Here is a 25034-nt window from a genome sequence, read left to right on the forward strand (position 1 = left end):
CCCACCTGGCCCCCACACTGTGATTTCTTCGGGTGAACTGGGAGGTCTCAGGGCCACGCCTCTGTGCTCCCCACCCCACTGTTGTGCCCCCCTGACCATTTGTTGGTACCTTCACCAGGTGGGCGTCCTGTCTGCTGAGCTGGTTTTGGGACAGGTACTCTCTGTTCACGATCCATGGGTGTTTGAGAACTTGAACTGCCGTCAGGCGCTGATGGGGGTCCACGTGGAGCATCTTGGATACGACATCCTGTAAGGGCAGATCACAGGGAGGGGGAAGGGAGGCCGATCGAAGCTGATTCGAGCAGCCTCCCGAGTAAAATTCCTTTGTTTCCTCTCACGGCAAAACCTCACCGTTGTTCCGGCCGATGCTCAGCATTTTGGGGTCACGTGTTCACGTTCAGCTTTTAAAGTACGTGAGTGATTTTTAAATCTTAACCATCATCGACTTGGTGGCTCATTCCAGGCTTATAGTGGATTAAAGATTTTACATCCGAAGAGAACTCAAACGTGGAAATGTTAAATGGTGCATATAATGTAATGAAATGGTCTTTTAGTCAAAATGATATCCTTCCAAAGGGAGAAGCGAAAATAATGATTGTCCCACAGATTTAAACCAGTTATAACACTGGACGTAGGGGCGCCTGGGTGGCTCAGTTGGCTAAACGTCTGACTTCGGCTCAGGTCATAATCTCAAGGTTCCTGAGTTTGAGCCCCGTGTCGGACTCTGTGCTGACAGCTCAGAGCCTGGAGCCTGTTTCCGATTCTGTGTCTCCCTCTCTCTCTACCCCTCCCCTGCTTGCACTCTCTCTCCCTCAAAAATAAATAAACGTTAAAAAGAAAACAATGGGTGTAGTTACATTTAAGTATAACTATCCATAGACATTTGCTATAAATAATCACCAGCCATGGAATTGACAATCTGTAGCCATTACATGTGTCCGATGGGCTAACAATGTCCAACAGAGGTAATTTTTTCTTCTTTTTTTCCTTTTTCTTTTTTAATGTTTTTTTATTTTTGAGAGACAGAGCACGTGTTGGGGAGGGGCAGAGAGAGGGAAACACAGAATCCGAAGCAGGCTCCAGGCTCCGAGCTGTCCGCACAGAGCCCGACGCGGGGCTCGAACCCACGAACCATGAGATCATGACCTGAGCCGAAGTCGGACGCTTAACCGACCGAGCCAGCCAGTGCCCCAGAGGTAATTTTCTTATTTGACTGTAAGGTAATAACAATAAAAAGTCCTCCAAGTAGCTTAAAGACAAAGCTCCCGTTTATGTCACACATCGCAATACACGTACACGTGTGCACACACAGTCACGGCTGTGATCGGCATCGGTATAGCGTTCATGAGACTGTCTTCATGTGCTCGATGCACCTGTTCTCAAGAGTCATCGGGACTGGCCTTGGGGGAAGGAGGGCAAATATTACTTTCCCTGTTTTGCAGATGGAGATGTCGACATTTGTAGCCATTGAACAATTGTCCAAGGAAGAGCCATGACGAGAATCCATGCTCTTCTGCTAGCCTCCTCATCTTCCTCTGGTATCGCCGTGACATTTCTCAGTGAAACACATGAATTAGCGCACACGCATACCGCAACGCTGAAGCACTCAACAGGAGATCTGGTCATAAACCAGGAAGGAGGAATACTACAGACTAATACAAAATCCTTTCCTTCTATAGAGAAATCCCATGCCTTTTAATATTTGATAACATTCATCTTAGTAACTTCTTGCAAGAAATATGTTCTGGAAGTATTACTGTTCCCGTTTCCAAGTGTAAAAATGGAAGCAGAGAGACCTTTATTTATTCGCTCAAGATCTCCTAGTAAATAATACCTTTCTACATGGTACGTGCAGGATGTGGGTAAAGCAACAACAGACAAATCCACGGGCTGTGTCTGTTTGGGGAAGATTGGAGGTTTGTCGTACGTACGGTGAACACAGAGGGGAAAAGGCACGGGGCCAGATGAGGTAGAAGACACGGCGGTGAAGGGGCAGGAGGAAATCGTCAAGGTCCTGGGAGGCAGTGAAGCCCTCTGCCTGCAATCTTGGTGCTTGACTTGATCCTGCACTTGGCTTGACTCCTGTTCTTGACTTGACTCCTTTCCTGACCCCTTCTCCCTGCCTCCCACTCTTGCCTCCAAGATCACCTCACAAAGGAACCCCCAGCACCCGAGTGCTGGTCTACTTTGGGGACCACCAGACTAGATAATTCCTATACTCATTTGAGACAGAGTGGATGGAAGGGAGCAGTGGGAGCGGCAGGGTCTGACACAAGGGATGCGCTCACCAGACACCAGCGGCTGTCTCCTCTGCCATCACCTCTGCCATGACCTCTGCCATCACCTCCACCATGACCTCTGTCGTCACCTCCGCCATGACCTCTGTCGTCACCTCTGCCATGACCTCTGCCGCGACCTCTGTCATCACCTCCACCATTACCTCCACCATGACCTCTGCCATCACCTCCACCATGACCTCTGTCGTCACCTCTGCCATGACCTCTGTCGTCACCTCTGCCATGACCTCTGCCGCGACCTCTGTCATCACCTCCACCATTACCTCCACCATGACCTCTGCCATCACCTCCACCATGACCTCTGTCGTCACCTCTGCCATGACCTCTGCCGCGACCTCTGTCATCACCTCCACCATTACCTCCACCATGACCTCTGCCATCACCTCCACCATGACCTCTGTCGTCACCTCCACCATGATCTCTGTCGTCACCTCCGCCATGACCTCTGTTGTCACCTCCACCATGATCTCTGTCGTCACCTCTGCCATGACCTCTGTTGTCACCTCCACCATGACCTCTGTCGTCACCTCTGCCATGACCTCTGCCGCGACCTCTGTCATCACCTCTGCCATCACCTCCACCATGACCTCTGTCGTCACCTCCACCATGACCTCTGCCATCACCTCCGCCATGACCTCTGCCGTCACCTCCGCCATGACCTCTGCCGTCACCTCCGCCATGACCTCTGCCGTCACCTCCGCCATGACCTCTGCCATGACCTCTGCCATGACCTCTGTCATCACCTCCGCCATGACCTCTGTCAGCACTTCCACAATCATCTCTTCTACCCACTTCACCATCTTCCCCATCCCCTCCGCCATCTCTGTACGAGGTCACACAGTGACGATGATGGCAGCACTGAAATCAGAACCCCAGATCGTCTACCCATTTCACAGTAACACAGGAAACGGAAAGTCGATACTCCTTCTTACTAGTGGTCAGGTGATCATTTACTATTTAATTAGAGAGGAGATGATGATCTCAACTGAAAAAGACGAAGTCTGACGTTTCCTTAAACAAGGCTGGTCCCAAATGGCGAGGCTACCGAGAAGCCCCAGTGCGAAGCGTTCGAAAACAACAGAAACACATCTCTGTCCCAGAGTTGTCCTTGATCAGTCTGTGATCATTCAGGGCCGCCATTTCATGACGTCACCAGAAGTGTGAGGGTTAATTTTATGGGTCAACTTGTCTAAGCCACGGTCCCCGGTGTTTGGCGGAACCCCAGTCTAGATGATGCTGTGAAAGTCTTACTTAGACGAGATCGACACTGCAATCTGTCAGCTCGTAGTAATGACCCTTCATGGTGTTGGTGGGCCTCATCCAATCAGGGGAAACCCTGAAGGTTAAAAAGACAGAGGTTCCCCTAGGAAAAGGGAAGTCAGCCAGCAGAAGGGCTTTGCCCTCGAGCTACGAGACCAGCTCTTCCCTGAGTCTGCAGTCTGCTGACTCTGTAGACTTTAGACTTATCACATGTCACTTCCACAGTCACATGAACTGATCTTAAGAATAAATCTCTCTATCTCCGTATCTGCCTATCCACATGGAATCCAATGAATTCCATAGAATCTGTATCTGCCTGTCCACATGGAATCCAATGGATTCTATTTCTCTGGAGAACCCCAGGGCACCAAGACCGTGGGACACGTGAGAAGCTTTGCGAAAAAGAATTTTTCAACCGAGAAGCTAAAAAAAAAAAATCTACGAGATAAAACACATGTGTTATTTCTATGAAGGGTCTCCCCTAGCTTCCTCGCAAACGGAGCGGTCACTACAGTCCCCAACCTAAGCAGCGAGAGCGCTGGGAAGCACTCACCTTTGCCGCATCAGAGACGGAGTCCCAGTTCCCCCCAGAAAGGGCGTATTTCCCACTGCCGATCCTCGCCAAAATCTCCTCGGGAGTGTCATCGGGGCCGTTTGCAAAAGGGGTAAATCTGTGCAATGAGAGAATTCAGGTAAAATGAACCTCTGCTGTACGACCTACGGTGAAGTTCACAGCTAGATGTTGCCCCTGCCTTGTTGAGAATAGCTCTTTCTTTGCCGCCGTGCTCCAAATCCAGAATCAGGGGAAAGCGTTACTTATTTCTTAACGCTACGTCCCTCTTCCGTACTTGGCCAATGCTGTAGGTCAATAAGGCAAGTGCAGAAAACTCTGTGGACCCCAGCAAGAGCTCCCTGGACCGTTTCTGGACCCCTGGGGACACTGTGTTAGGGTGGTTTGTCCGCTGACTCGTTGAGACCGTGGCAGAGAGCCTGAGATTTGAAGTCTGAGACCCATGGTTGGTCTATTACCAATTCCAGTTCTCAAACAAATTGTTTTTTGAAAGAGAGAGAGAGAGAGAGAGTGAGTGGGGAGAGGAAGAGTGAGAGAGAATCTTTTTTTTAAAAAGAATTTTAATGTTTATTTATTTTTGAGAGAGAGACTGAGTGTGAGTGGGAAATAGGCAGAGAGAGAGACACACACACAGAATCCGAAGCAGGCTCCAGGCTCCGAGCTGTCAGCACAGAGCCCGACACGGGGCTCGAACTCACGGACGGCGAGATCATGACCTGAGCCGAAGTCGGACGCCCAACCGACTGAGCCACCCAGGCGCCCCAATTTCTTAAGACTCAATTGCAAACAGGCAGGAAAATACACTCGCGGGGACCTACAGAGACACTACACGATACGTCGGCACTTGCCGCGTTGTGAGTTATCGTATCACCTCCCACCATAGACCGGGGCATGCCAAGAAACGCCTTCCTGGAAAAGGAATTCTGCGTGAATCTCATGACACTTGGTCTTAGTGGCAAAGTTCGCGGTCTGAGATTTACGTACACACAACGCGAGTGTCAGAAAATCACAGAGCGATCCCACTCTGGATTCGTAGGGTCCTAGGCCTTTAAGGCTGGAGTCCTAACGTGTCACACAGTGCCTTCTTTTTCATTTAAAAGTGAGGGGAGTGAGGCCAGTAGAGGAAGGAGCCCAGCCCAGAAGCAGAGCTGGCGAGGGCAGACCCCGGATCGGAAGGGGCGCGGCGGATCCGACCCTCCTTCCGTGATGGCAGGCGTGTCGTCCGGTGGCCACGCAAATCAGTCACCTGCCTTTACCTGGCTGCCTGCCTCGAGGTGCTGTCTGACCAGGAATGTTTACGGGTGCTTCCTAAAGGAAACAGGGGCGCCCGGGGGGCTCAGTCGGCTGAGCGGCCGACTTTGGCTCAAGGTCAGGATCTCACGGTTCATGGTTTCAAGACCCGCGTCGGGCTCTGTGCTGACAGCTCGGAGCCCGGAGCCTGCTTTGGATTCTGTGTCTCCCCCTCTCTCTGCTCCTCCCCCACTCTCTCTCTCTCTCTCTCTTTAAATTTAAATAAACTTGGGGTGCCTGGGTGGCTCAGTTGGTTGAGTGTCCGACTTTGGCTCAGGTCATGATCTTGCGGTTCGTGAGTTCGAGCCCCATGTCGGGCTCTGTGCTGACAGCTCGGAGTCTGGAGCCTGCTTCGGGTGCTGTGTCTCCCTCTCTCTCTGCTCCTCCCCTGCCTGTGCTCTGTCTCTCTGTCTCTCTCTCTCTTTCAAAAATAAATAAACATTAAAAAAAAATGTAAAGAAAACATAAAGCTAACTTTCTCATCCCTGGTCTTTATTTGTCCCGAAAGGGCTAAGGAAGCCTGAAAGCGTTCACCCAGGACCTGCGAGTGTGTGTCCCCACCCTGGCACGGGGCAGGGCTGACCCTGGGCCCGGACGGGACAGCCCCTGACACCTCTGCCTCGTGATGGCTCGGGTGCGCGTGCCGTCGCGTGCTGACACCCATGGGAGGCGCGCATTACCCTGCCAGCATGGTGTAAAGCAGGGTCCCCAGACTCCAGATGTCACACGCTGCGTCATAGCCTTGTCGCTTCAGGACCTGCAGGGGAAAAGCAGGAGATGGGTGAGCACTGGGGAGGAAACTTCAAGCTCCCAGCGTGCTGTTCCGACGGGATGATGGGCTGGGCAGGTGGGGGACAGGGGACGTCTTCAGGGCAACTGTCGTTTATCAACGCAAAGTCAACCGTGGTGCCTGGCAGTAGGGCTCCCCAAGGACCAGGGCACACACAGGAACCACAGTTCTTGCCAGATCCACTGACACACGGGCTGAAAAGGGAAGACTTACTTTTTAAAGGACCTTTAAAGACATTATGGCAAAACGTACATAGCATAAAACTTACCGTCTTTTAAGAAGCATTTTTTTAATGTTTACTTTTGAGAGAGAGAGAGACAGAGTGCAAGTGAGGGAGGGGCAGAGAGGGAGGGAGACACAGAATCCGAAGCAGGGTCCAGGCTCCGGGCTGTCAGCGCAGAGCCCGACGCGGGGCTTGAACCCACGAACCTCGAGATCACGGCCTGAGCCGAAGTCGGACGCTTAGCGGACGGAGCCCCCCAGGCGCCCCTAGAATTTACCATCTTAGTCAGTTTTAGGAGTACGGTTCAGTTACTCAAGCATTCCCATCATCCACCTGCAGAACTCTTTCCTCTTGCAAAACTGCAACCAACTCCCATCACACACTGGCTCTCTGTGCCCCGCCCCCAGCCCTCGCCCCCACCCTCCTTCGCCTCCTCCGGTCTTCTCTGCGGATTTGGCTGCTTTAGGGACCTCATGTAAGTGGAATCATACAGTAATTACGCTCTTCTGCCTGCGTATCACACACAACGTAACGTGCTCGAGGTTCATCGTGTTGAGGCGTGGCACGGGGTGTCCTTCCTGTTCAAGGCTCATAACCCACTGAAAAACATGCCACATTCTGTGCAGGCATTCAGCCACTGACGGACACGTGGGTGGCTCCCACCTTTGGTGAACAGGGCTGCTGAGAACACGGGTGGGCGAATATCTGCTCCTGTCTCTGCTTTCAGAAACGCTGGGCACGGGCGTGACCGCACCGCGTGGTGAGCCTATGTCTAGTTTTTTGAGGGACGGTTAAAACAGAAGAATTCACGCGTCCTAGGATTGCGTACTTCCGCGGAAGACGATGCTCTGATAGATTTATAGTTGAGAACAGTAAGGAAAGCAGCATAAATGCTCACGGATTACTGTACATTACGGGGTTGAGCATCAAACATGGAGGACTGTGTCCTACTGTCTTCGACACGAGGGCAAGGACCCCGTCTTCCCGTGTTTGCAACGCGGACACCGTGGGCTGTGCCGGGAACTCGGTCGGTGGCCAACCAGCCGGCACACGCAAATGAACCGAATGTTCGTCGTTCAAGCCCTGTCTCCACTGGCTGAGCGACCTTCAAAAGTCACTTGAACCCACTGAACCTGGTTTTTTTCTTAATCTATCAAGTGTGGCTAATAGTATCCACCCTGTGTACTTCGAACGGTGTATCAAGATAGAAGTAAAAAATACCGGTGAGGGGCGCCTGGGTGGCTCAGTCGGTTAAACATCCGACTTCAGCTCAGGTCATGATCTCACAGTCTGTGAGTTCAAGCCCCGCGTCAGGCTCTGTGCTGACAGCTCAGAGCCTGGAGCTTGCTTCAGATTCTGTGTCTCCCTCTCTCTCTGCCCCTCCCTTGCTCATGCTCTGTCTCTCTCTGTCTCAAAAATAAAAAAAAACTTAAAAAAAAAATACCGGTGAAAGTGCTTTGGAAATGGTAAAGCAATAGACCAATTTAAGATAGTCCATAATCGCTAAAATCAATACCATCAATATTATTTCTTTTTTTTTTTTAATTTTTTTAATGTTTATTTATTTTTGAGAGAGAGAGAGACAGAGCACGAGCAGGAGAGGAGCAGAGAGAGAAGGAGACACAGAATCTGAAACAGGCTCCGGGCTCCGAGCTGTCAGCACAGAGCCCGACGCGGGGCTCGAACTCACAAACCACGAGATCATGACCTGAGCCGAAGCCGGACGCTCAACCGACTGAGCCACCCAGGCGCCCCCCATCAATATTATTTCTGATCAGATAAGGCAACAATAGAGACTTATAAGCAGATTATTTCAAAGGGGCCCCAGGTAGCATCTGGGTGACCCAAAAATGGCCTTGTGTCCCACGCGTGTAGGCTCCGTGCCCAGCTGCATCTCGACTCAGCACCCTGCCTTCCTCAGCACCCTGGGGTGGGGCAGGGGGGGCTACCTCTCAGCTCGCAGACCCACCACAAGGTGCCAGCCTGCCTTCACCAGCAGCCAGAAGGATCCACACAGAATCCAGACCCACCACCTGTTCTCCTTCCTAACCCCCCTCATTCCCACCAGCCCTGTCCTGCTCGACCGGCCTCTCAGGTTTTGTTGCTAAGTTTCTAGAAAGCAAGAAACTGGGTTTGTCTTCGTGAACACATCAGTGACTTCAGAGCCTAACAAAACCATCCCCGGGAGCCTGAGAAGGTGGAAATGTACCCGAGGCCGTTGCTGAGATCATCTGACCCACTGGGTGCCGGCCAGGAGCCCTCCCCTGCAAGTCGCCACGGGCCTCGTGTGACATTCCACAGCGGCCGGCCGGCGTCCGCCGTGGGCCGCAGTCTGGAGCAGCATCTGGCACAGAGGAGACCCACAGACACGCCGCCCCCCGCCGCCCCTCCGTCTGTGCAGCTGTAGGTAGGTTTCTGATCACAGGGGACCCGTTAGCTCCCTTCCGGTGACAGGACAGTCCGACCGCATCACGTCTCAGCGACTCCCAGCAAACGCTCGGGTTTGATCCTCATGGTCTACCGCACAGTCCGATTTTACATGAGAACATCACCATGAAAAGCGTGACAAACAGGAAACTAAAGCGGTAAGGTGAGGGTGCTTGAGCAAGATCCCCCTTTGCAGTGGGGGAGGGCGCGCCTCCGCGGGCTCGGAGGTCTTACCTCCGGGGCGACAAAGTTTGCCGTGTAGCAGGGTGTCATCAACAGCCCGTTCTCAGCTCGAAGCTGCTTGGCGAACCCGAAATCGCAGATGCGGATGGACTCAGGGTTTCCGGACTCGTCCATGTACAGTATGTTACTTGGCTTCAGGTCTCGATGAACAACCTGGAAAGGCAGCAGGCCCAGGATGGGGCAAGAAAGGGAAGGGGCGGTGCGTTCAGAAGAGCAGGGCTTATACTGGGGCTGACCTGCGGGGGGCGGGGGGGGGGGGTTCCCTCCTCTCTTCCTCTCGCGTTGACGCTCAGACCGGGGGGCCCCCTAGAAACCTCTTTGGTGGCGAATGAATATTTCAATGAGTCAGTAACTAAGCAGCTACCTAAGCTGAGAGCATCACGTGCGGTGAGTTCCGGTGATGTGGATGAAAAGACCTCTACAGGTACGTGTTTATCGTGTGCCCACCACGCTCCAGCGCGGTGAGGGGCTGGGCACACCACAGAGCGAGGCAGACGTGGGACGTGTGACCACGGACAGGCCCAGGCGATCGGCAGGAGCCCTACAGCCGCCCCTGTGCCGAGGGAGCCGCGGGGCTCCAAGCACGAGGGACAGGATCGGCCAAAGTTGTCATCACATCTCAGAGCAAAGCAGCTACCTGGGGCCCACGGCGGTTTTTCTGAAGGGGACAGAGGCCGACTGGGAGCACACGTGTGTGTCTGAACACGGCCTGGAAGCTGCACTGTCCTGTTAAAACCCAGGCACGGGGTATAGGAGGGAGGTTGGAGGGACACAGGCGGGCGGCCAGCCGGGTTTACGGAGACCCTGAGGACAGGGGAGCAGGAGAGTCTGGGTCCATCACCCCCCTCATTCAAGAGACGCCAGTCTGGAAAAACCATCATCCAAAGGGTCTCCTCTGGGGTTCTGGGAAAATGCTCCCTACTCCCGGACCGCCGGGTGACCACCGAACAGGCCTGCCGTGTGGTCCTAGAAGAGCATCGTCCTGTTCGGAGGCGGCTGCATTTTAAACGCTTACGACCACACGTGTGGGGCTGGCCGGGGGAGCACCGTCCGCCTCGCAGGAAGGGCCGAGAGGACGGGGGCTGCAGCAAGGCGTGGGGCCACGCGGCCACCCCCAGCCAGGCAGCCTGGGGCTGCGAGCGCGGGGTCTGGAAGCCCAGAGCCCGGCGGGACCCTGTCCCTGTCACTCCCTCTGTGCGACCAGCCCCAGGCAAGATACTTCACCTTCCCGTGCTCTGGCCTCCCGGTCTGTCCGGGACTACAGACGTGGAGGGCGCAGAGCAGCGTGTGGAGGACGGGGAGGCGGCGGGAAACCTAGCCCTTACTGTCGTTTCACCCGCGGAATTCCTTTGTGTTGGTGCAGGAATTCAGTTCTAAGAGCAGGTGACGGAAACTCCAAAATTCCCCTTTACCAAGCCCACCTACGTTTTTCTGTATAACCGGTCCAGGTAAACGTAATGTCTCCGGCTGGCTCCCCGGGACACAGCATGTGCCTTGACCTTGGCCCCTGCGGGGGCAGGTGTGACGCAGAAGGAAGCCGAGGCCCCCCCTCCCACCCCCCCGCTCCCTCCCGATCCTCGGTTCCTGCTCTGACCCGGCCCCTCCCGGGGAGGACGGCGGGCTCACCCCCTGCGAGTGGAGGTAATCCATGGTCCTGGTGATGATGCACAGCACGTCGCTGGCCTCCCGCTCCGAGAAGTGTCGCTGTCGCAGGATGCGGTCCAGGAGCTCCCCGCCACGCATCAGCTCCGTCACCAGGTACACGAACTTGCCGTCGTCGTAGACCTGGGAGGCGGAGACAGGGGCACACGGACCTCAGGGACCGTGCAGGGACCCACGCAGGGACCGTGGCCGCCCCGCCCCCTCGCCAGCCAGCCTGCTGTGGGGGGAAGGGCCGCCCTGGACGGGGCGGAAGCCGGTGCACGGGCTGGGGGCTCAGTGCCCAGCACACCCCCACCCCCCGCCGGGTGTCAAAAGAAGGCTTCTGGTGAAAATGAGCCAATGGCCATTCCAGTCACACCCGACGCGGTTCTTAGGAAAAGCCGGCTTTAATAATCTGCCGCAAAGCAGGGAATGAGTCAGCGAGGCCAAGAGCTTGCAAGGGCGAGGTTTGAGTGGAAATGAATCGTGGGGGTCTCGCTCCCCTCTCTGCTGGGGAATTAGGGACAGCACCGTGCTGCTGTGGGTCTCCGGGGCCGAGCTCTGCAGACTTTACCGGGCACACCACTTGGGGTGGGGGGAGGGTTGTCGTCAGCAGGCAGGGTCTGGCCCAGCAGGTCTGGGTCATGTCCAAGCAGCCCCCAGGGGCCCTCTGTCCCGCTGCACCGTAGACCAGACGCAGCCAGACCCCAGAATCCAGAATGGGAGGGGCGGGGAGGCACAGAGAACCACCGCATGGCAGCCGCACTTTTATGGCCGAAAGCAACGGAAAAGGAGAGCTTCGTCAAACCACCTTCGCGCCCAGGAACTTAGAAACACCATGGCCAAGGGGTGCCTGGCTGGCCCAGTCGGTGAAACGTCGGACTCTGGATTTCAGCTCAGGCCGTGATCTCACGGTCCGTGAGTTTGAGCCCCGCGTCGGGCTCTGTGCCGACAGCACGGATTCTCTCTCTGGCTCTCTCTGCCCCTCCCCTACTCGTTCTCTCTCTCCTTCTCAAAGTAGGTAAATAACATAAAAAAAAAAAAAAAACCCAAAAAACCCCACAACAGCCAAAAACTCCTCCGCCCTTGCTCTTTTCGTGACATGCCTGTGTGGACACAACCACCCTGCCTACGGGCGTGCCCGGGCATCGAGAAGAGCCTCGTGGAAATGGGGCAGATCCCCCACAAACGAGCAGTTTCGAGCTCACAGATCAGCGAGTTTCCAGAACAAATGGCTGAAACGATTTGCCTGACTCTGGGCTCAATGCAAGCTGTAAAGGTAATTTGGGTGTATTTGTTTCCAGTTTATGAACCCAGAACATGCTCTACTTTGGAGAATGTGCTTGTGAACGTATCACCAGCTGGGGACCTCGCACCCCAACAGGGTGGAAGTGGCTTGGAAACCTTAGGGGGTTTTCACATTAGCCGCTTTGCGCTTGTGGATCTTAACATATAAATAAAAGCCGAAATGCAGAGAGCCCCGAACGGTGCAGCGAAGGCGACGGGGGCCCGGTGACGGGGACCCAGGGGGACAAAGCCGGCGTTCACTCTACTCTTGTCAACACAGGTGCCTGTTTCGCATTTGCCTCAGAATCTGGTCGGCATTTTGCAGTCCTCCTGCTCCAGGAGCCGACGGGGCCTGGAGGGAGCTCCAAGTGGCCTCAAAGTCTTAAGGTTTGGGGTTGGGGACAGTGGAATCGCTCGGGAGTGTGAGGGTGCAGGTGGCCCCCTCTGCAGGTCTCTGCAGGAGAGGGAGAGGTGAAAGCCCCCTCTCCCCTCCGGCCCCACCCCTGCAGCCCCGGGCTCTGTGGTGTCCTTCCAGTGGGGAGGACCCCTGCTCCCTTCCCTCTCCCAGGCCAGCAGGGGTGGAGGACGCTGGGAGGAGCCCCAGGGCCAGAGCTCCGGACCCGGGGTCTCGGGTCTGACCCAGCCCCGTCTCGTCCACTCCATGCTCTTGTTTCTGCTACGTTCAGAAACAGCCCAGAGTCTGCACCAGCTATCCTGCCCTTCACATGGCACTCTCTCTGATTTGGGAGGGGGCCCGCTGTCCCGGGGACTCGGGCTCGCAGGTGCCGAGGGACCTGGGGGTGCACGCGGCAGAGGCTGGCACACACTCGTGGGGGCAGGAACAGTGGCTGGACCGCGGAGAAAGCCACCCCCGGAGAAACACGCCGACACGCGACACGGCAGCCGTGTGACGCTCACTCACGTCTTTGAGCGTGATGATGTTCGGATGCTGTCCGTATCTCAGGAGGATCTCGATCTCTTCCGAGGGGTCTCTTTTACTCTTATCGATGATCTGGAATGAGCAGAGCACCTGACGTGAGGCTCCCGGGCAGCGTGTGCTGGCTCGGACCCTTTCTGCCTTCCCTTTGCCTCCCGCTCACGCCCACAGGACACCTTACAGTCGCCTGGATGTTCGTGGCAATCCTCCCTGCCGACGAGCACCAGGGCGACACTTAAAAAAACAGGCACGAGCCTCAGACACGAATGCTAAGCTACTGCAGGGCGGGTGGAGAGGGGCGAATTTTAAGCTACTGCAGGGCGGTGGGTGGAGAGGGGTGGGCTCGGGGAGCTCACTCAGGCACCACGTAACGGAAGGTGCTTCTCCACTAGATGGCGGGCTCCGGGTGGGTGGCCTGTGCTCCTCGCTCGTCCAAAATGAGCCCCCGGCTGCCGCCGGGCGTCTCTTAGCCTTACTCTGCGGCTACACGCTGGCAACAAAGTGTGGCCAAGTGCATGGCTCTCCCCAGGGGGCACGGGGCTGGCGTGCACGCTGAATCGGCCGCTGTGGCTCAGACACACAAACGTCACCCCCCTCCGCAACCCAGCACCTGTAGCCCACGTTGCGGGCTAGCAGATAAAATCCTTCCGCCCGTGAAAACAGATGGCCTCCGATGACAGGACGAGGTGTTATGAGCAGTGCCCCTATTTTTTTTATTTGAGAGAGAGAGAGAGAGAACACAAGTGTGTCTGAGTGGGGAAGAGGTACAGAGAGAGAGGGAAAGAGACAGAGAATCCCAAGCAGGCCCCACTCTCAGCACAGAGCCCGATGTGGGGCTCGATCCCACGACCCTGGGATCATGACCTGAGCCGAAATCGAGAGTCAGATGCCTAACCGACTGAGCCACCCAGGCACCCCTGCATCTTGGCTCTCAAGCCCACAGCCAAGCTCCGAGGACCCTGGTGCCCCAGGACTGTGAGCCCCGTGACACGCGTTGTTACACAAACAAAAAGTTAAGCTCCCTCCCTTAACACATTTTTCTCGTCTTGCTACATTTAACTCCACTGGAGTTCTAACTCGGACCCCAGGATTACTTCTGTGATGGAAAGAAGCTAATGCATCGTCCCAAGGGAGAGCCTTTGTGGAGGCTCATTCGGCAGGGGTGGGGGTCCTTAATACACGGCTTGGTGGGACGTGAGCTGGCCGGGCCCTGGCATCCCTTCTGCTCCAAAGGCCCGCAGGGACGTACGGTCTCTCTGGTCTGTGACCTTCTCTTTGAAATCGGAGATGGTTGAAATACGTTACTGGATTTTTGAAAAATTAGTGGCGGATGCATCTCTTTTCAAAGAAGATTTCATAATGAAAAAACGTATTCTTAGCATAGATCTGTTTGATCGCTCTCATGGTGGCGTGGGATGTGGGAAGCCTTTTCTCTACTGCCCGTGGCCCGGGGGTGGGGGGACAGCCAGCAGCTACAGGGCCAGAGGGGGTGGCTGTGGGGGCCGTCCTCCGACAGGAGCTGGGGCCTTTACCTTCCTCAGTCCTGTGGCATCTCCCGCGGAGGAGCCGACCTGAAGCCAGAAGGCAAGGCAGGGAGGTGGGGAGGTGGGTGTGCAGGGGAGGTGGGCACCCAGCCCGGAGGGGAAGCCGGGCCCAACAGTGGCAGGCGCAGGACCCGACGGCCGCCCTCCTGGCTCTCCACCATCTCCCCGACCTGGGCAGGGCTGGCCCGCGTCCCCACGGCTGCACGCCCCGGGCTGGCCCCGTGTGTCGATCCTAACCCTTGTCAGCAAGTCCTGGCTGCTTTTAGCCACAAATCTTTTTGTCTTCACAGAGATGCTTAGCCGTGAGGCCCGACGACTGGTCCCCGAGCGCGAGCTGCAGTCTGTGCTGGGGGAAGGCAGAGCCCAGAAAGAGGTCCGAGCACACTGTTTAGACACGTCTAGGAATGAATCTCCTCCCTGTGGGACTGGTTTCTTGGGACTGGCATTGTTAGACTTGCTTCTGGTCCAAGAAAGTGCTGGTGGCTCAAGTTCCTTATTCTGAGAATATACTGCTTTATGATCTTTCTGAGGCAACGGAAGAAGGGACTGTCCACATACGTGCTGGCGAGCCAGGCCTCCTCCCTCCCAAGCTGATGCTCAGGTAACCCTGACGGAACACAGAGGAGGCGTCGGGACGCCCACCCTGTGTCTCCTTCTCGTCCAGCAGCGGCCGCAGACAGCAAGCGGGGCACCGCCTGGGGGGTCGGCCACCCACCCCGGCCGGTGAGCGAGCCGTCCGCGGTGCCGCTCTCTAGCCAGCTGGGCGCTTGCGGGGCTAAGTCAGTGCGCCAGGCAGTGCCGGGCACGGGAGGGCTCCCTCCACAGGCGAAGCTCAGAGGTACCGACCAAGAGCATTGCCTGCCTGCCTTCCTCCTTCCTTCCTCCCTCCCACCCACCCTTCCTTCCTTCCTCCCACTCTTCTTTCCTTCCTTCCTCCCTCCCTTCTTCCTTCTCCTTCCTTCCTTCTTCCTTTTCCTTCCTTCCTTCCTCTCCCCTTTCTTTCTTTTTCTTTCCTTCTCTTTCCTCCCTTTCTTTTCTTTCCTTCTCTTTCCTCCCTTTCTTTTCTTTTTTCTTTTTCCTTCCTTTCCTCCCTTTCTTTTTTCTTTCCTTCTCTTTCCTCCCTTTCTTTTCTTTCTTTCTTTCTTTCTTTTTCTTTCCTTCTCTTTCCTCCCTTTCTTTTTCTTTCCTCTTTCCTCCCTTTCTTTCTTTCTTTCTTTTTCCTTCTCTTTCCTCCCTTTTTCTTTCCTCTTTCCTCCCTTTCTTTTTCTTTCTTTCTTTCTTTCTTTTTCTTTCCTTCTCTTTCCTCCCTTTCTTTTCTTTTCTTTCTTTCTCTTTCTTTCTTTCCTTCTCTTTCCTCCCTTTCTTTTCTTTCCTTCTCTTTCCTCCCTTTCTTTTCTTTCCTTCTCTTTCCTCCCTTTCTTTTCTTTCTTTCTTTTTCATTCCTCTTTCCTCCCTTTCTTTTTTTTCTTTCTTTTTCTTTCTTTTTTCTTTCCTCCCTTTCTTTCTCTCTTTTTCTTTCCTTCTCTTTCCTCCCTTTCTTTTCTTTCCTTCTCTTTCCTCCCTTTTTCTTTTTTTCTTTTTCTTTCCTTCTCTTTCCTCTCTTTCTTTCTTTTTCTCTTTCCTCCCTTTCTTTTCTTTCTTTTACTTTTTCCTCCCTTTCTTTCGTTCTTTCTTTCTTTCTCTTTCCTTCTCTTTCCTCCCTTTTTCTTTCCTTCTCTTTCCTCCTTTTCTTTCTTTCTTTCTTTCTCTTTCTTTCTTTCATTTTCTTTCTCTTTTCACTCTTTCTTTCTTTCTTTCTTTCTTTCTTTCTTTCTTTCTTTCTTTCTTTCTTTCTCTGTGCCTCTGTCTCTGTCTCTCTCTCCTCCTTTCTTTTTACTCATGGGTCTTGAACTCATGACCCCAAGGTCAAGACCCTCATGTTCCAACTGAGCCGGCCAGGCTCCCCTCGTGTGCATTTTTATTCCTGGCTACCGAAGAGAGGCCTAAGGCCTCATGGTGATCAGCCTTGTTTCCCTCTTCCTTTCCATCTCTGCACATCTCCACCTTCCCCTTCCCCGGCTCCCTCCACAAGCACCCCTCCTGGGACACTGACTCCTGTGGGGAAAAGGGCTTTATGATGAGCATGCGGTGGGGGGCTCACAGGCCTGAACAGCCCCTCGAGGCGGAGTATTTCCCTGACTTGTTCCAAGGATCAATGCCCTATTTGGAACAGGGGTAGGAGAACGTGTGATCGTTTGTAAGATTTAGCAGACGACTTCTCTCGTACCATTAACTTAGGCAAATTAGTTTGCTTACACAGTGAAAGAACTCTGAGTTTTCCGGCTGGAAAAAAACGAAAGTTTCCACGCCAGTGTGCCTTCTAAAACTAAGCTCTGTTCATGTCAAACATCTGTCTTGATTCTGCTGTGTTTCTGGTTGGCACACGGCATACACATACGGAAACGAGCCCAGACACGCTAACGCTACCGTAAACGGTCTGCCGCGGACGCAGAGCGGGCTGGGCGCAGGGAGCGCGGGCCCAGCTGCCCGTGTGCGTGGACGGGCCCAGCGACTCCCGGAAAGAACTGGGCGACACGGACTCACACACTCGTCAGGACCCTCCTGCATCTTTACCCGAGTCTGTCGCTACAACAAACTTCGTGACTTCGAACCACGCAAACGCGCTACTGAAAAGAAGGCATGGCCGTGTCTGACGCGGGGGCTGCCCCGGGAGGAGCTGGCCACGGCTCCCCAACGTGCCTCGGCCCGCAGGCGCCTTTTAGCTGCGGGGACCCGCTTGTACGTCTGCAGATACCATGGCCCGCGGCCAGGGCTGACGTCCGAAGCGCATCCAGCTTCGGACTCCTCAGTCACGTGGGCTGTTGGCGGCAGCTTCTGGCTCTGCGATCCCTAAGACGCCTCGGTGGCTGGCTTGTGGGTTCCCTGAGAACAGGTCCGTGCTCCCGCCCAGGACCTACCGCTGTCTCTGCCGTAGGAAGAGCACTAACAAAAGAACCGTGCAAAGGAACGGACAGCGTCGGCTGGCCGAACGAGGGGATCCGTGCAGAACGCGACGTGTTCCCAGACGAGAAACGCTCCAGTCCGCACCTGTCCTGTCAACACTGACAGTGAAGAAGCCCAGGAAAGGCTGGAAGTGACGTGGGATGTGAGGAAAAGCTCCTGATGCTCCTTGGACGTAACACTTGTCCCTGACACCAACGGTCACAACGGGGGTGGAGAGATGGACAGGAGAGGAGACACGAAGTCTGTCGGGTGTGAAGCGTCACGAGAGAAGGCACTGCGGGCCACGGAGCACGGAGTGACAGCACAGGAGCCGGGGCGGGGGGCAGGGAGACCCCGGCCGAGAGCAGGGGCCTGTGGACACGAGGTGGCCGGCACCCGGGTCTCGGGGAGGAAAGTTCCAGCCCCAGGGAGGCAAACGTGTTCCCCAGGCGGGAGCCTCCCGTGTCCTGGGAAGAGCGTGGGGAGTTGAGTCCAGCTGGGGAGGTGTGGGAGGGGGGACAGGCGACGGGGCCTCGCCGGCGGCTGCGGGGTTTGGGCTCCGGGGCAGTGGGGTGGAGGCCGCGGAACCACCCGCTCGGCGTGGCCGTCTCGCTCTCTCAGGACCCGGGTGTCGCAACACGCAAGGGGGTGAGCTGGACGGGGGTATCACGGTCCCCCCCTCGGAGCAGAGAGGCAGCGCCCCGCGGAGGTCAAGGGCATGCACCCCCTGGAGGGAGGGCGGCTCCCCCATCTACGAGCTGGGTGTCCGGTCTCTGTGTCCCCGAGGGGACGCCGAGGGTGATCACAGCACCGCGTCGTGAAGGTGACGTGAGCTCACGTGCGCAGCGTTTCCGGGCTGGCGCGTAGCGAGTGCTGTTCACGGTCATCGTCCCCGTGGCCACAAGAGGGCACAACGCATCGCGACAGGTCTGGATTCTGTCTAACGCCTGCCGCTCCCGGTCTCCTGAGCTTCAGGTGTTGGGTTTGCTGCTTAGACGTTTACTGATGCTCGTGTCTCGAAACCGAGGATCTAAGCGGCAGAAGTGATACCTCGGGGGTGGGCGTCAGTTCTGCGCCCCACGGTCGGCACCCACCGAGTCGCTCGCAGACACCTTCTGGAACGGTCTCAAGGCGCACCTGCGGAGGCTCATGAGAGGCTGAGACACCTGGGGGCGCGGGGCAGCTTTTCCACAGCGAATCCCCCCCCAACACAAGGCTCCTCGGGAGCCCTTCCTTTGACACGAGCCGGCGCCCTGGGCTGTTTGCCGTTGAGCCACTTCAGGAGTGGCTTCGTGGAAAGGGACACGTAGCCGGAACGAGAGAAGACTAGAGACGCTTCCCGCTCCGCAAACCTCCCCCGTTCAAGCGCTGCTCTGTCGCAGCTCCCTTCTGCGCTCCGTAAGCCGTCCTGCTCTCGCCTTAAACAACTTGGCGTCTGGGCTGTTCTGTCAGGTTGTCAAAGTCCCGCACGATTCCCTCCGGCCCCCTGCCCTCTGGGGCCGACGAGGAGAGCAAAGGCGAACTTCGGTGGCGCCCGGATGGCTGGGCTGCTCTGCCCTCGGAAACAGCCGGGGGTGTAAGAGTGGACGCGTCTGTCAACCGTACTGAGCCTGACGGAGGGAGGAGGGAGGGAGGAGGTAACGGCTTTCCCACCCAGCTCCCCAGCACTGGGTGGGCGCACCGGAGGGACACCCCACGCCGAGTCGGCCCGAGGTGGGGTCCGCGAGGACGAGGAGGCAGCACCCGCCTCACCGCCTGAGGCCGGGCTCTCCCGGGGAAAGACCCTGGTCAGCCCAGCCTCGTTTGCTTCATCCGAAGACAGGGACCAAGCTGAGGGATTCAGAGTCTGTACCGACGCTTACAGAGTGCCCGCTGTGTGCGCGCGCTGCCTACTGTGAGATGCCCGTCCGTCCCCCGTCCCCGAAGGGTGCCTTAGGCTGCAGTCCTCCTCTTCAGCACCGCTGTTATTATGGGCTGGGTAATTCTTCGTTGAGGACAGCGGGAGGGAGCCGTCCTGGGCCGGATGTCAAGCTTCATCCCTGACCGTTGTCCACTAGACCCCAGCGGCGACTCCCACGCCAGCTGTGACACACAGAATGTCTCGACGTGGCCAGTGTCCCTGGAGGGGGGCAAAGCCAGCCGGACCGATGACGACCGGGCACAGGAGCCCCGGCACTCCGGTCACCGTCCTACTGTTCGTCCAGGTCCCTGCGTATGCTCTTCTGCTCTTGACTCATGGGGGAGGCTTCCGAATCGCCCGTGGAGGTGGATGAGGGGACAAGGAGGCCCCCTGGCTCGGACTAGACGGTTTCTCAAAATGAAACAGACGCCCTTTTCCATCCACGCGAGAATGTGGATGGCCGGGTCCCCACACTTCGCGAGCTAGCCGGGAGCTGAGTCCCGGAGGGCGTTTATCGACCCGAGGTCCGGCTCACACGCCCAGCGATTTAAGTGCCACGTTCTCGGTTCTGCCAGGTATCAGCCAGGCAACTGATGCAGAAAAAGGTCAAAGAACAGTTCGGCTCCGCTCTACCTGGAAAATGCTGACAAAGGGCAGGGTAGCGATCTGTAGGACGTTAAAACGTTCTGCTAACAAATGGGCCCATCCTGAAAACCGAGCTCTTTGCCTTGAAACTCCTGCCGGTCCTGTTGCCCTTGGAGGAGATCCAAGCCAACGCCAGTGAACTGACAATGGACATTCCAACCAGCAGCCTACACAGCTCTGGGTCCCGGGCACTCCTTCCTACGCTTGGTAAATTTAAATACCTTCTAGATAATAAACTACGACCCACTGTGGTCTCAGCAAGGATGGGGGCGGGATCCCTGCCAGGTCCACCAGGTCTGTCTGTCCAGGGAACTTCAAGGCGTGCAAAAAAGAAACAGGAAGGCTTGACTTCCCGTGGCACCCAGCTGCAGCCACGCGCCTGGCTTCTGGGCCCTGGGGTGAATGCCTCAGAAATTCCCAGCACAGCGTGGCCTCAACAAGAGCGTCAAGGTCCGAGCTAAAGCCACGGAACAAAGCCGAATTCACATGGTGTTTTTATAAGAGAGCTGGATATGGGGACAGTACGGGGAAACACACAACTGCCTCTGTCAATGGGAGATTTATTTTCAGAGGCACAAAACGCAGCTGATCAACTGCACAGAGGCTGGCTGTTTTCTAGAAGGGCATCGTGGTCACTGAGCCGGCCGGACAATAGACGTGTTTTTCCTTGCTCGCTGGAAGCTGCGATTGTTTCTAGGATGGCTGCTGGTCACCAGACAAACTGCCGAAAGAAATTCTGTGCGAGTGACCCATGCAGAAAAGATCCTCCAAAGCCCCTGTATGCTTGTGAAGCCTCCGTCGTGAAACACGAGCGAGACGCAGAGGGCAGGTGCGCACCCACGTGGGGCTCCAGGAGCAGCACTGCCTGGGGAACCAGGGGCGGCCTCGCAGGTGCTCCCATGAGCTCCCCCAAGGAGGAGGAAACACGAAACTCCTCAGCAACCCAAGTCCTAGAAACTCCTGGAAGACTGCTTGCGACACCACCTGGGGGCCCATGCACACCCCCTGCGGACGGCTGGACAGCTGGCAGTGCTGTGCACCCTCCACCCTCTGCTCCCGGAGCCCTCTGCGCGCCTCCCCTCTGCTCCCGGAGCCCTCTGCACGCCTCCCCTCTGCTCCGGGAGCTCTCTGCATGCCTCCCTTCGACTCCTGGCGCAGTGCTCTAGAAGTGGGCAGGCTGAACACGGACAGCATGTCCGTGGAGCCCACAGACCATTCCTCCGTATTTCAAATGCTCTTTCTTATTAGAGGAATTCAACATACACGTGTCCACAAGCCATCATTTTCCAACCCAAACTAGACCTACAGTCTTTGGTCTAGGTTTTTTTGGCTGTTGTCTTTTCCGGAAAGAGTTGGGCATTTTTTTTCAGTGCAGGAAACACTGGGTGGGTGGGCCTGCTATTCTTGGGGGTCTCCCTTTTTGCAAAACCTGTGTTCACTACACGGTGTGGGGCCTGGGTGAGGAGTCGTGCAGAACAGCTCATCTGCCTGAGTCATCATTTTGGACAACTTCTTCAGAGGCCAGGAAAATCGCAATGGATGGGATTGCTCCTTCTACCCTGCTGCCTCCTGGAAGGTTCCACGCTCCCCCAGGGGGAGGGCCCTGGGGGCAGGGAGGGGCAGGGCCACGTGCTGCTGACAACACTGGGTTCAGCCACGACGACGCCACAGGCCAGACCCGGCGGTCAGTTCAGCGGGAAAGCGGTGGACTTAGAGCCTCTCTCCCGCTCTTGTGGACAGAATGTGCCATTTATGCTTTTTATGTAAGTTAGGTCGTGCTTTTAGCGGGAAGCTTTAGCTTTAGTCCATATTTTATCAACCAGAAAACTGAAGAAACTGGTCTTTGGGATTTCCAGATGAACTATCAAATGTAGCAACAATTACAGAGGCTAAAGGTACTATGTAGAGACGGGATTCTAGATAATTACAGATAATCCTTACTACGGACTTTTCCGGGTGGTGGAGAGTAAAATGGCCAGCTCTCTGCTTAGGTTTTCACGGGTTTAACTGGTTTATGCCTCTATTCGTTTCTTTGAGGTAGTTTTTGGTGACCGGGGCTTCCTCCTTCCTTCCCCCTCTCCCATCAAACACTGCGCCTGTCCCCCAACTGTATTTTCCAGAATACTGGGCACCCAAAGCTTTTATTCCAGAGTGCACTTATACAAAGCTACTATCGGTGGTCGGCACTCAGATGTGGGATAAAACTGAAAATACTCATGATTTGCAAAATAATTTTTGAACGGGTGACCTCATACCAAAGCAGACTGCGCTCCGTCACAGGAGACCTGGGGAGACGGTGAGCGGGGAGGGAGGCGGCCGGCTCAGCAGGGCCTGCCGCGGTCAGGGCTCGCCGGAGCGGTGCGGTTGTGCGCGGCGACCGCACGCGCCACTGCCCACGCCCGCGCGCGGTCTTACCTTCACGGCGTACTCTGCCTCCGTCGCTTTATGCACGCATCGCTTGCACACGGAGTAGGAGCCCACCCCGATGTCCTCCTTGATCTCGTAGCCGTCAGTGAAGTGTACGTTGTTCCCGTGTAACTGCTGCAGAGAGAGACCAAGGGCGGAGACGGCCGTCAGGGCTCTCTCGTGCAAGGGCGCGACCACAGGCACACGGGACACGGGCAGGAAGGGGGGTTCCAGACGGTGCACTGAGGTCACTGAGCCCAGGGGTTCGTGGAGTCATGCTGCTGGTCAGCAAGGGCTCTCGACCTACCTCCCGACTCCCCTGACCTCTCCGGTTGTGAACTTCATTCTCAGACCACGGTACCCGGTATCCACTGCCTGGGCCCATCCCCCTGAAGACCTGAGAGCCTGAGACAGGGGGGCAGGGGACCTGCAGAAGCTGCGTGTGTGGTTGTGACACTGGGGTCTAGAGCGGTGCCTGGCTGTGTCATCTACCTGGAAATCCGACCCCCTGATGTCCCAGGCATGGCCCGTAGGCACGACCCCCCACTCAGAGCACGGTCGAGAAGCCGCCAGAAGCCCTGTCACATCAAGCGCCCACGTCAGACACACCGTGGTTTCCCAAAAGGCTCTGGAGAGGCGATGTGGAGATCTAATGCCGCCCAATTTTCCCTGACCCGGTCCGTGAATAAAACGTGATCGCCGTTCCTTCTTAGAATTCTCTGCATCTGGTTACACTAACTGGGGGGGGGGGGGGGGGGGGGGGGGGGGGGGCGTCTTATAAAATAAATGTCCTCTGCACCGACCTCCCAAAAAGTCGGTTTGTAGCCACAGACCAAATCGCTCTCTCGGGGTACTGGCCCCACTGCACACCGTGAGCACGCCCCGTCTGACTCGTGTGGGGGCTCTGGCTGTAGACACGCCACGGTGACAGCCTCATCAGAACTCTTTACCCTTCGTTAGGATGAATGTGGAACAGGGGTAACGGCCACGGCTCGGGTCACCATGAGACTCAGTGACCCCCAGGAGGCCGGGAAAGGAGCTGATGGCAGAAGGCGCTCCAGGCACCAGCTGCCCCCGCCCCCGGCCCCGCTCCCAGGCCGGCTTTCCGTCCACGGGTGACCCTCAGCACCCACACCTGCCGGAGACCGTGGAGTCGGGCGGTGCGGGGTTACCTGCACGATGGGGTGGACCGTGGCTTTGTGCAGATCTTGCGGGGAGGCCTCCTGGACCAGACTCGAGGCCACGAAACTGAATCCTCTGAACAGATGATGAGCGTTGGCGCTGGGGGGGACGCCAGGTGAGTCTGCAGGTAACAACGAGAGAATTCCACCTTCCAGGGGGAGCTTCCTAGTTGGAGTTCCCCAGTCACTTTTACTTAATTTAACGACATCACACAGTTGGCCTTTGTGCGAGGGACTAAGTGAAGCGTTGAGAGACGGAAAAGTCATTCTCTCTCTACGTATATATTAACAAGAGGGTAGGATTTTCTAAGCACACGAGCCAAGAGCATGGCTGTGTTAAAGGGAAGCTATAGCAATGTGATTCTGAAAGATTGGATGATCCACATCCTGTACGTAAGGTTTCTGGATGCACAGTGGGAATGTCCTCTGAAAGGCTTACGGCATTTTTTCCCCTAAACTTAAGCCAATACTAAAGCTAGTTTATATCTCCTTTGGCCACTGGAGGCTGCTGGCTGGTGGGAGATGCCGGGCTAAGATTTGAAAACCCATCAGACAAAGTAGTCAGAAACGAGTCATGGGATCATCAAAGTTTCCAAGTCCTCAGTTTCAATTAGTTAGTTGAAAATTCTCTCTTATCCAACTCTCGTGTTTGCTTTTTAAGTACCGTGCCGAAAATCAGCATCCCCTCGATGATCTTAAAGCCTGTTACATTCTATTTATGCCACCTCCCACGTGGGCACGGCAGCCACACCAGCCAAGTGCTGGCCGAGGCAACCTTCATAAGGACCCGCCTGGACTTCCGCTGATGGCCTCCGCGCCCCTTCCTTCATTCAGAGACACTGCTTACGCGATCTACGAATTCTCCGCTCGCTAATGCAAGTGCATCTGCCCAAGTTAATAGGGCCGTACCTCCCCCAAAGCACACACACTCCTCAGAGGCTGTGAAGGAGCCCCCTGAGGTACGCTTCACCCTCGCCATTTGCAGGGCTCTGGCGAATTCTCTGGGATGAGCTCAAATTCTTAAATCTAAAGCCCCAAGGAAGGATGCCAAAGCACCCTGGGGGTTGAAGACTGCTTAATGGTGCTGGATCCGTTGTGCTCGGTGGGGACCTTCAGAGCAGCTGGTGGTAGCCTGGGAGGTTTCTAAGGGAAAGCAGACCTCGAAGCCGTCATTCTGTGCAGGGGCCCGGGGTCTAGAACAGCGCGGCGCCCGCCGGGGCAACGCCGCAGCGTTCAGGAGGCACTGCTTCTCGCAGAACATAATCTTCAGATTCTAAAAACTACTCGGCTGAGCCTTCTGGGTTTTAATGAAGCTTCTCTAGTCTAGCACCGGGCGAATTTACTTCCTAGCACGAGGAGCCTAACCCAAAGGGAACAAAGTAGATTCTCTGCTCCAAGTTTTCCACTTAG

At 55.9% G+C, this 25034-nt stretch overlaps 2 protein-coding genes across 6 annotated transcripts in view; both read right to left on the reverse strand.

Moving 5' to 3' along the window:
* Window positions 1-25034, reverse strand: part of RPS6KA2 (ribosomal protein S6 kinase A2) — a 353565-nt gene that overhangs the window by 4895 nt on the left and 323636 nt on the right. For all 3 annotated transcript variants that reach the window (XM_042940277.1, XM_042940278.1, XM_042940279.1), the window contains 8 exons: window positions 23616-23746; window positions 22453-22578; window positions 12952-13041; window positions 10728-10886; window positions 9093-9254; window positions 6099-6175; window positions 4111-4228; window positions 110-247 (listed from right to left, as the gene is read on the reverse strand). In XM_042940277.1, coding sequence (XP_042796211.1) covers window positions 110-247; window positions 4111-4228; window positions 6099-6175; window positions 9093-9254; window positions 10728-10886; window positions 12952-13041; window positions 22453-22578; window positions 23616-23746 — 1001 coding nt within the window. The remainder of the gene's footprint in view (window positions 1-109; window positions 248-4110; window positions 4229-6098; window positions 6176-9092; window positions 9255-10727; window positions 10887-12951; window positions 13042-22452; window positions 22579-23615; window positions 23747-25034) is intronic.
* Window positions 1150-4102, reverse strand: LOC122220595. Of its 3 annotated transcripts, none has more exons than XM_042940282.1 (2): window positions 3053-4102; window positions 1150-2980 (listed from the first exon to the last, which is right to left on the reverse strand). In XM_042940282.1, exons 1-2 carry the CDS (start codon window positions 3116-3118, stop codon window positions 2285-2287), a joined length of 762 nt encoding a protein of 253 aa, XP_042796216.1. In that variant the 5' UTR covers window positions 3119-4102; the 3' UTR covers window positions 1150-2284. The 3 variants fall into 3 exon arrangements, with proteins under 3 accessions (XP_042796216.1, XP_042796214.1, XP_042796215.1); XM_042940280.1 differs by having other exon boundaries at window positions 1150-3004; XM_042940281.1 differs by having other exon boundaries at window positions 1150-2608; window positions 2657-4102.

The sequence above is a fragment of the Panthera leo genome, chromosome B2, assembly GCF_018350215.1.
Source record: "Panthera leo isolate Ple1 chromosome B2, P.leo_Ple1_pat1.1, whole genome shotgun sequence".
NCBI lineage: Eukaryota > Metazoa > Chordata > Mammalia > Carnivora > Felidae > Panthera > Panthera leo.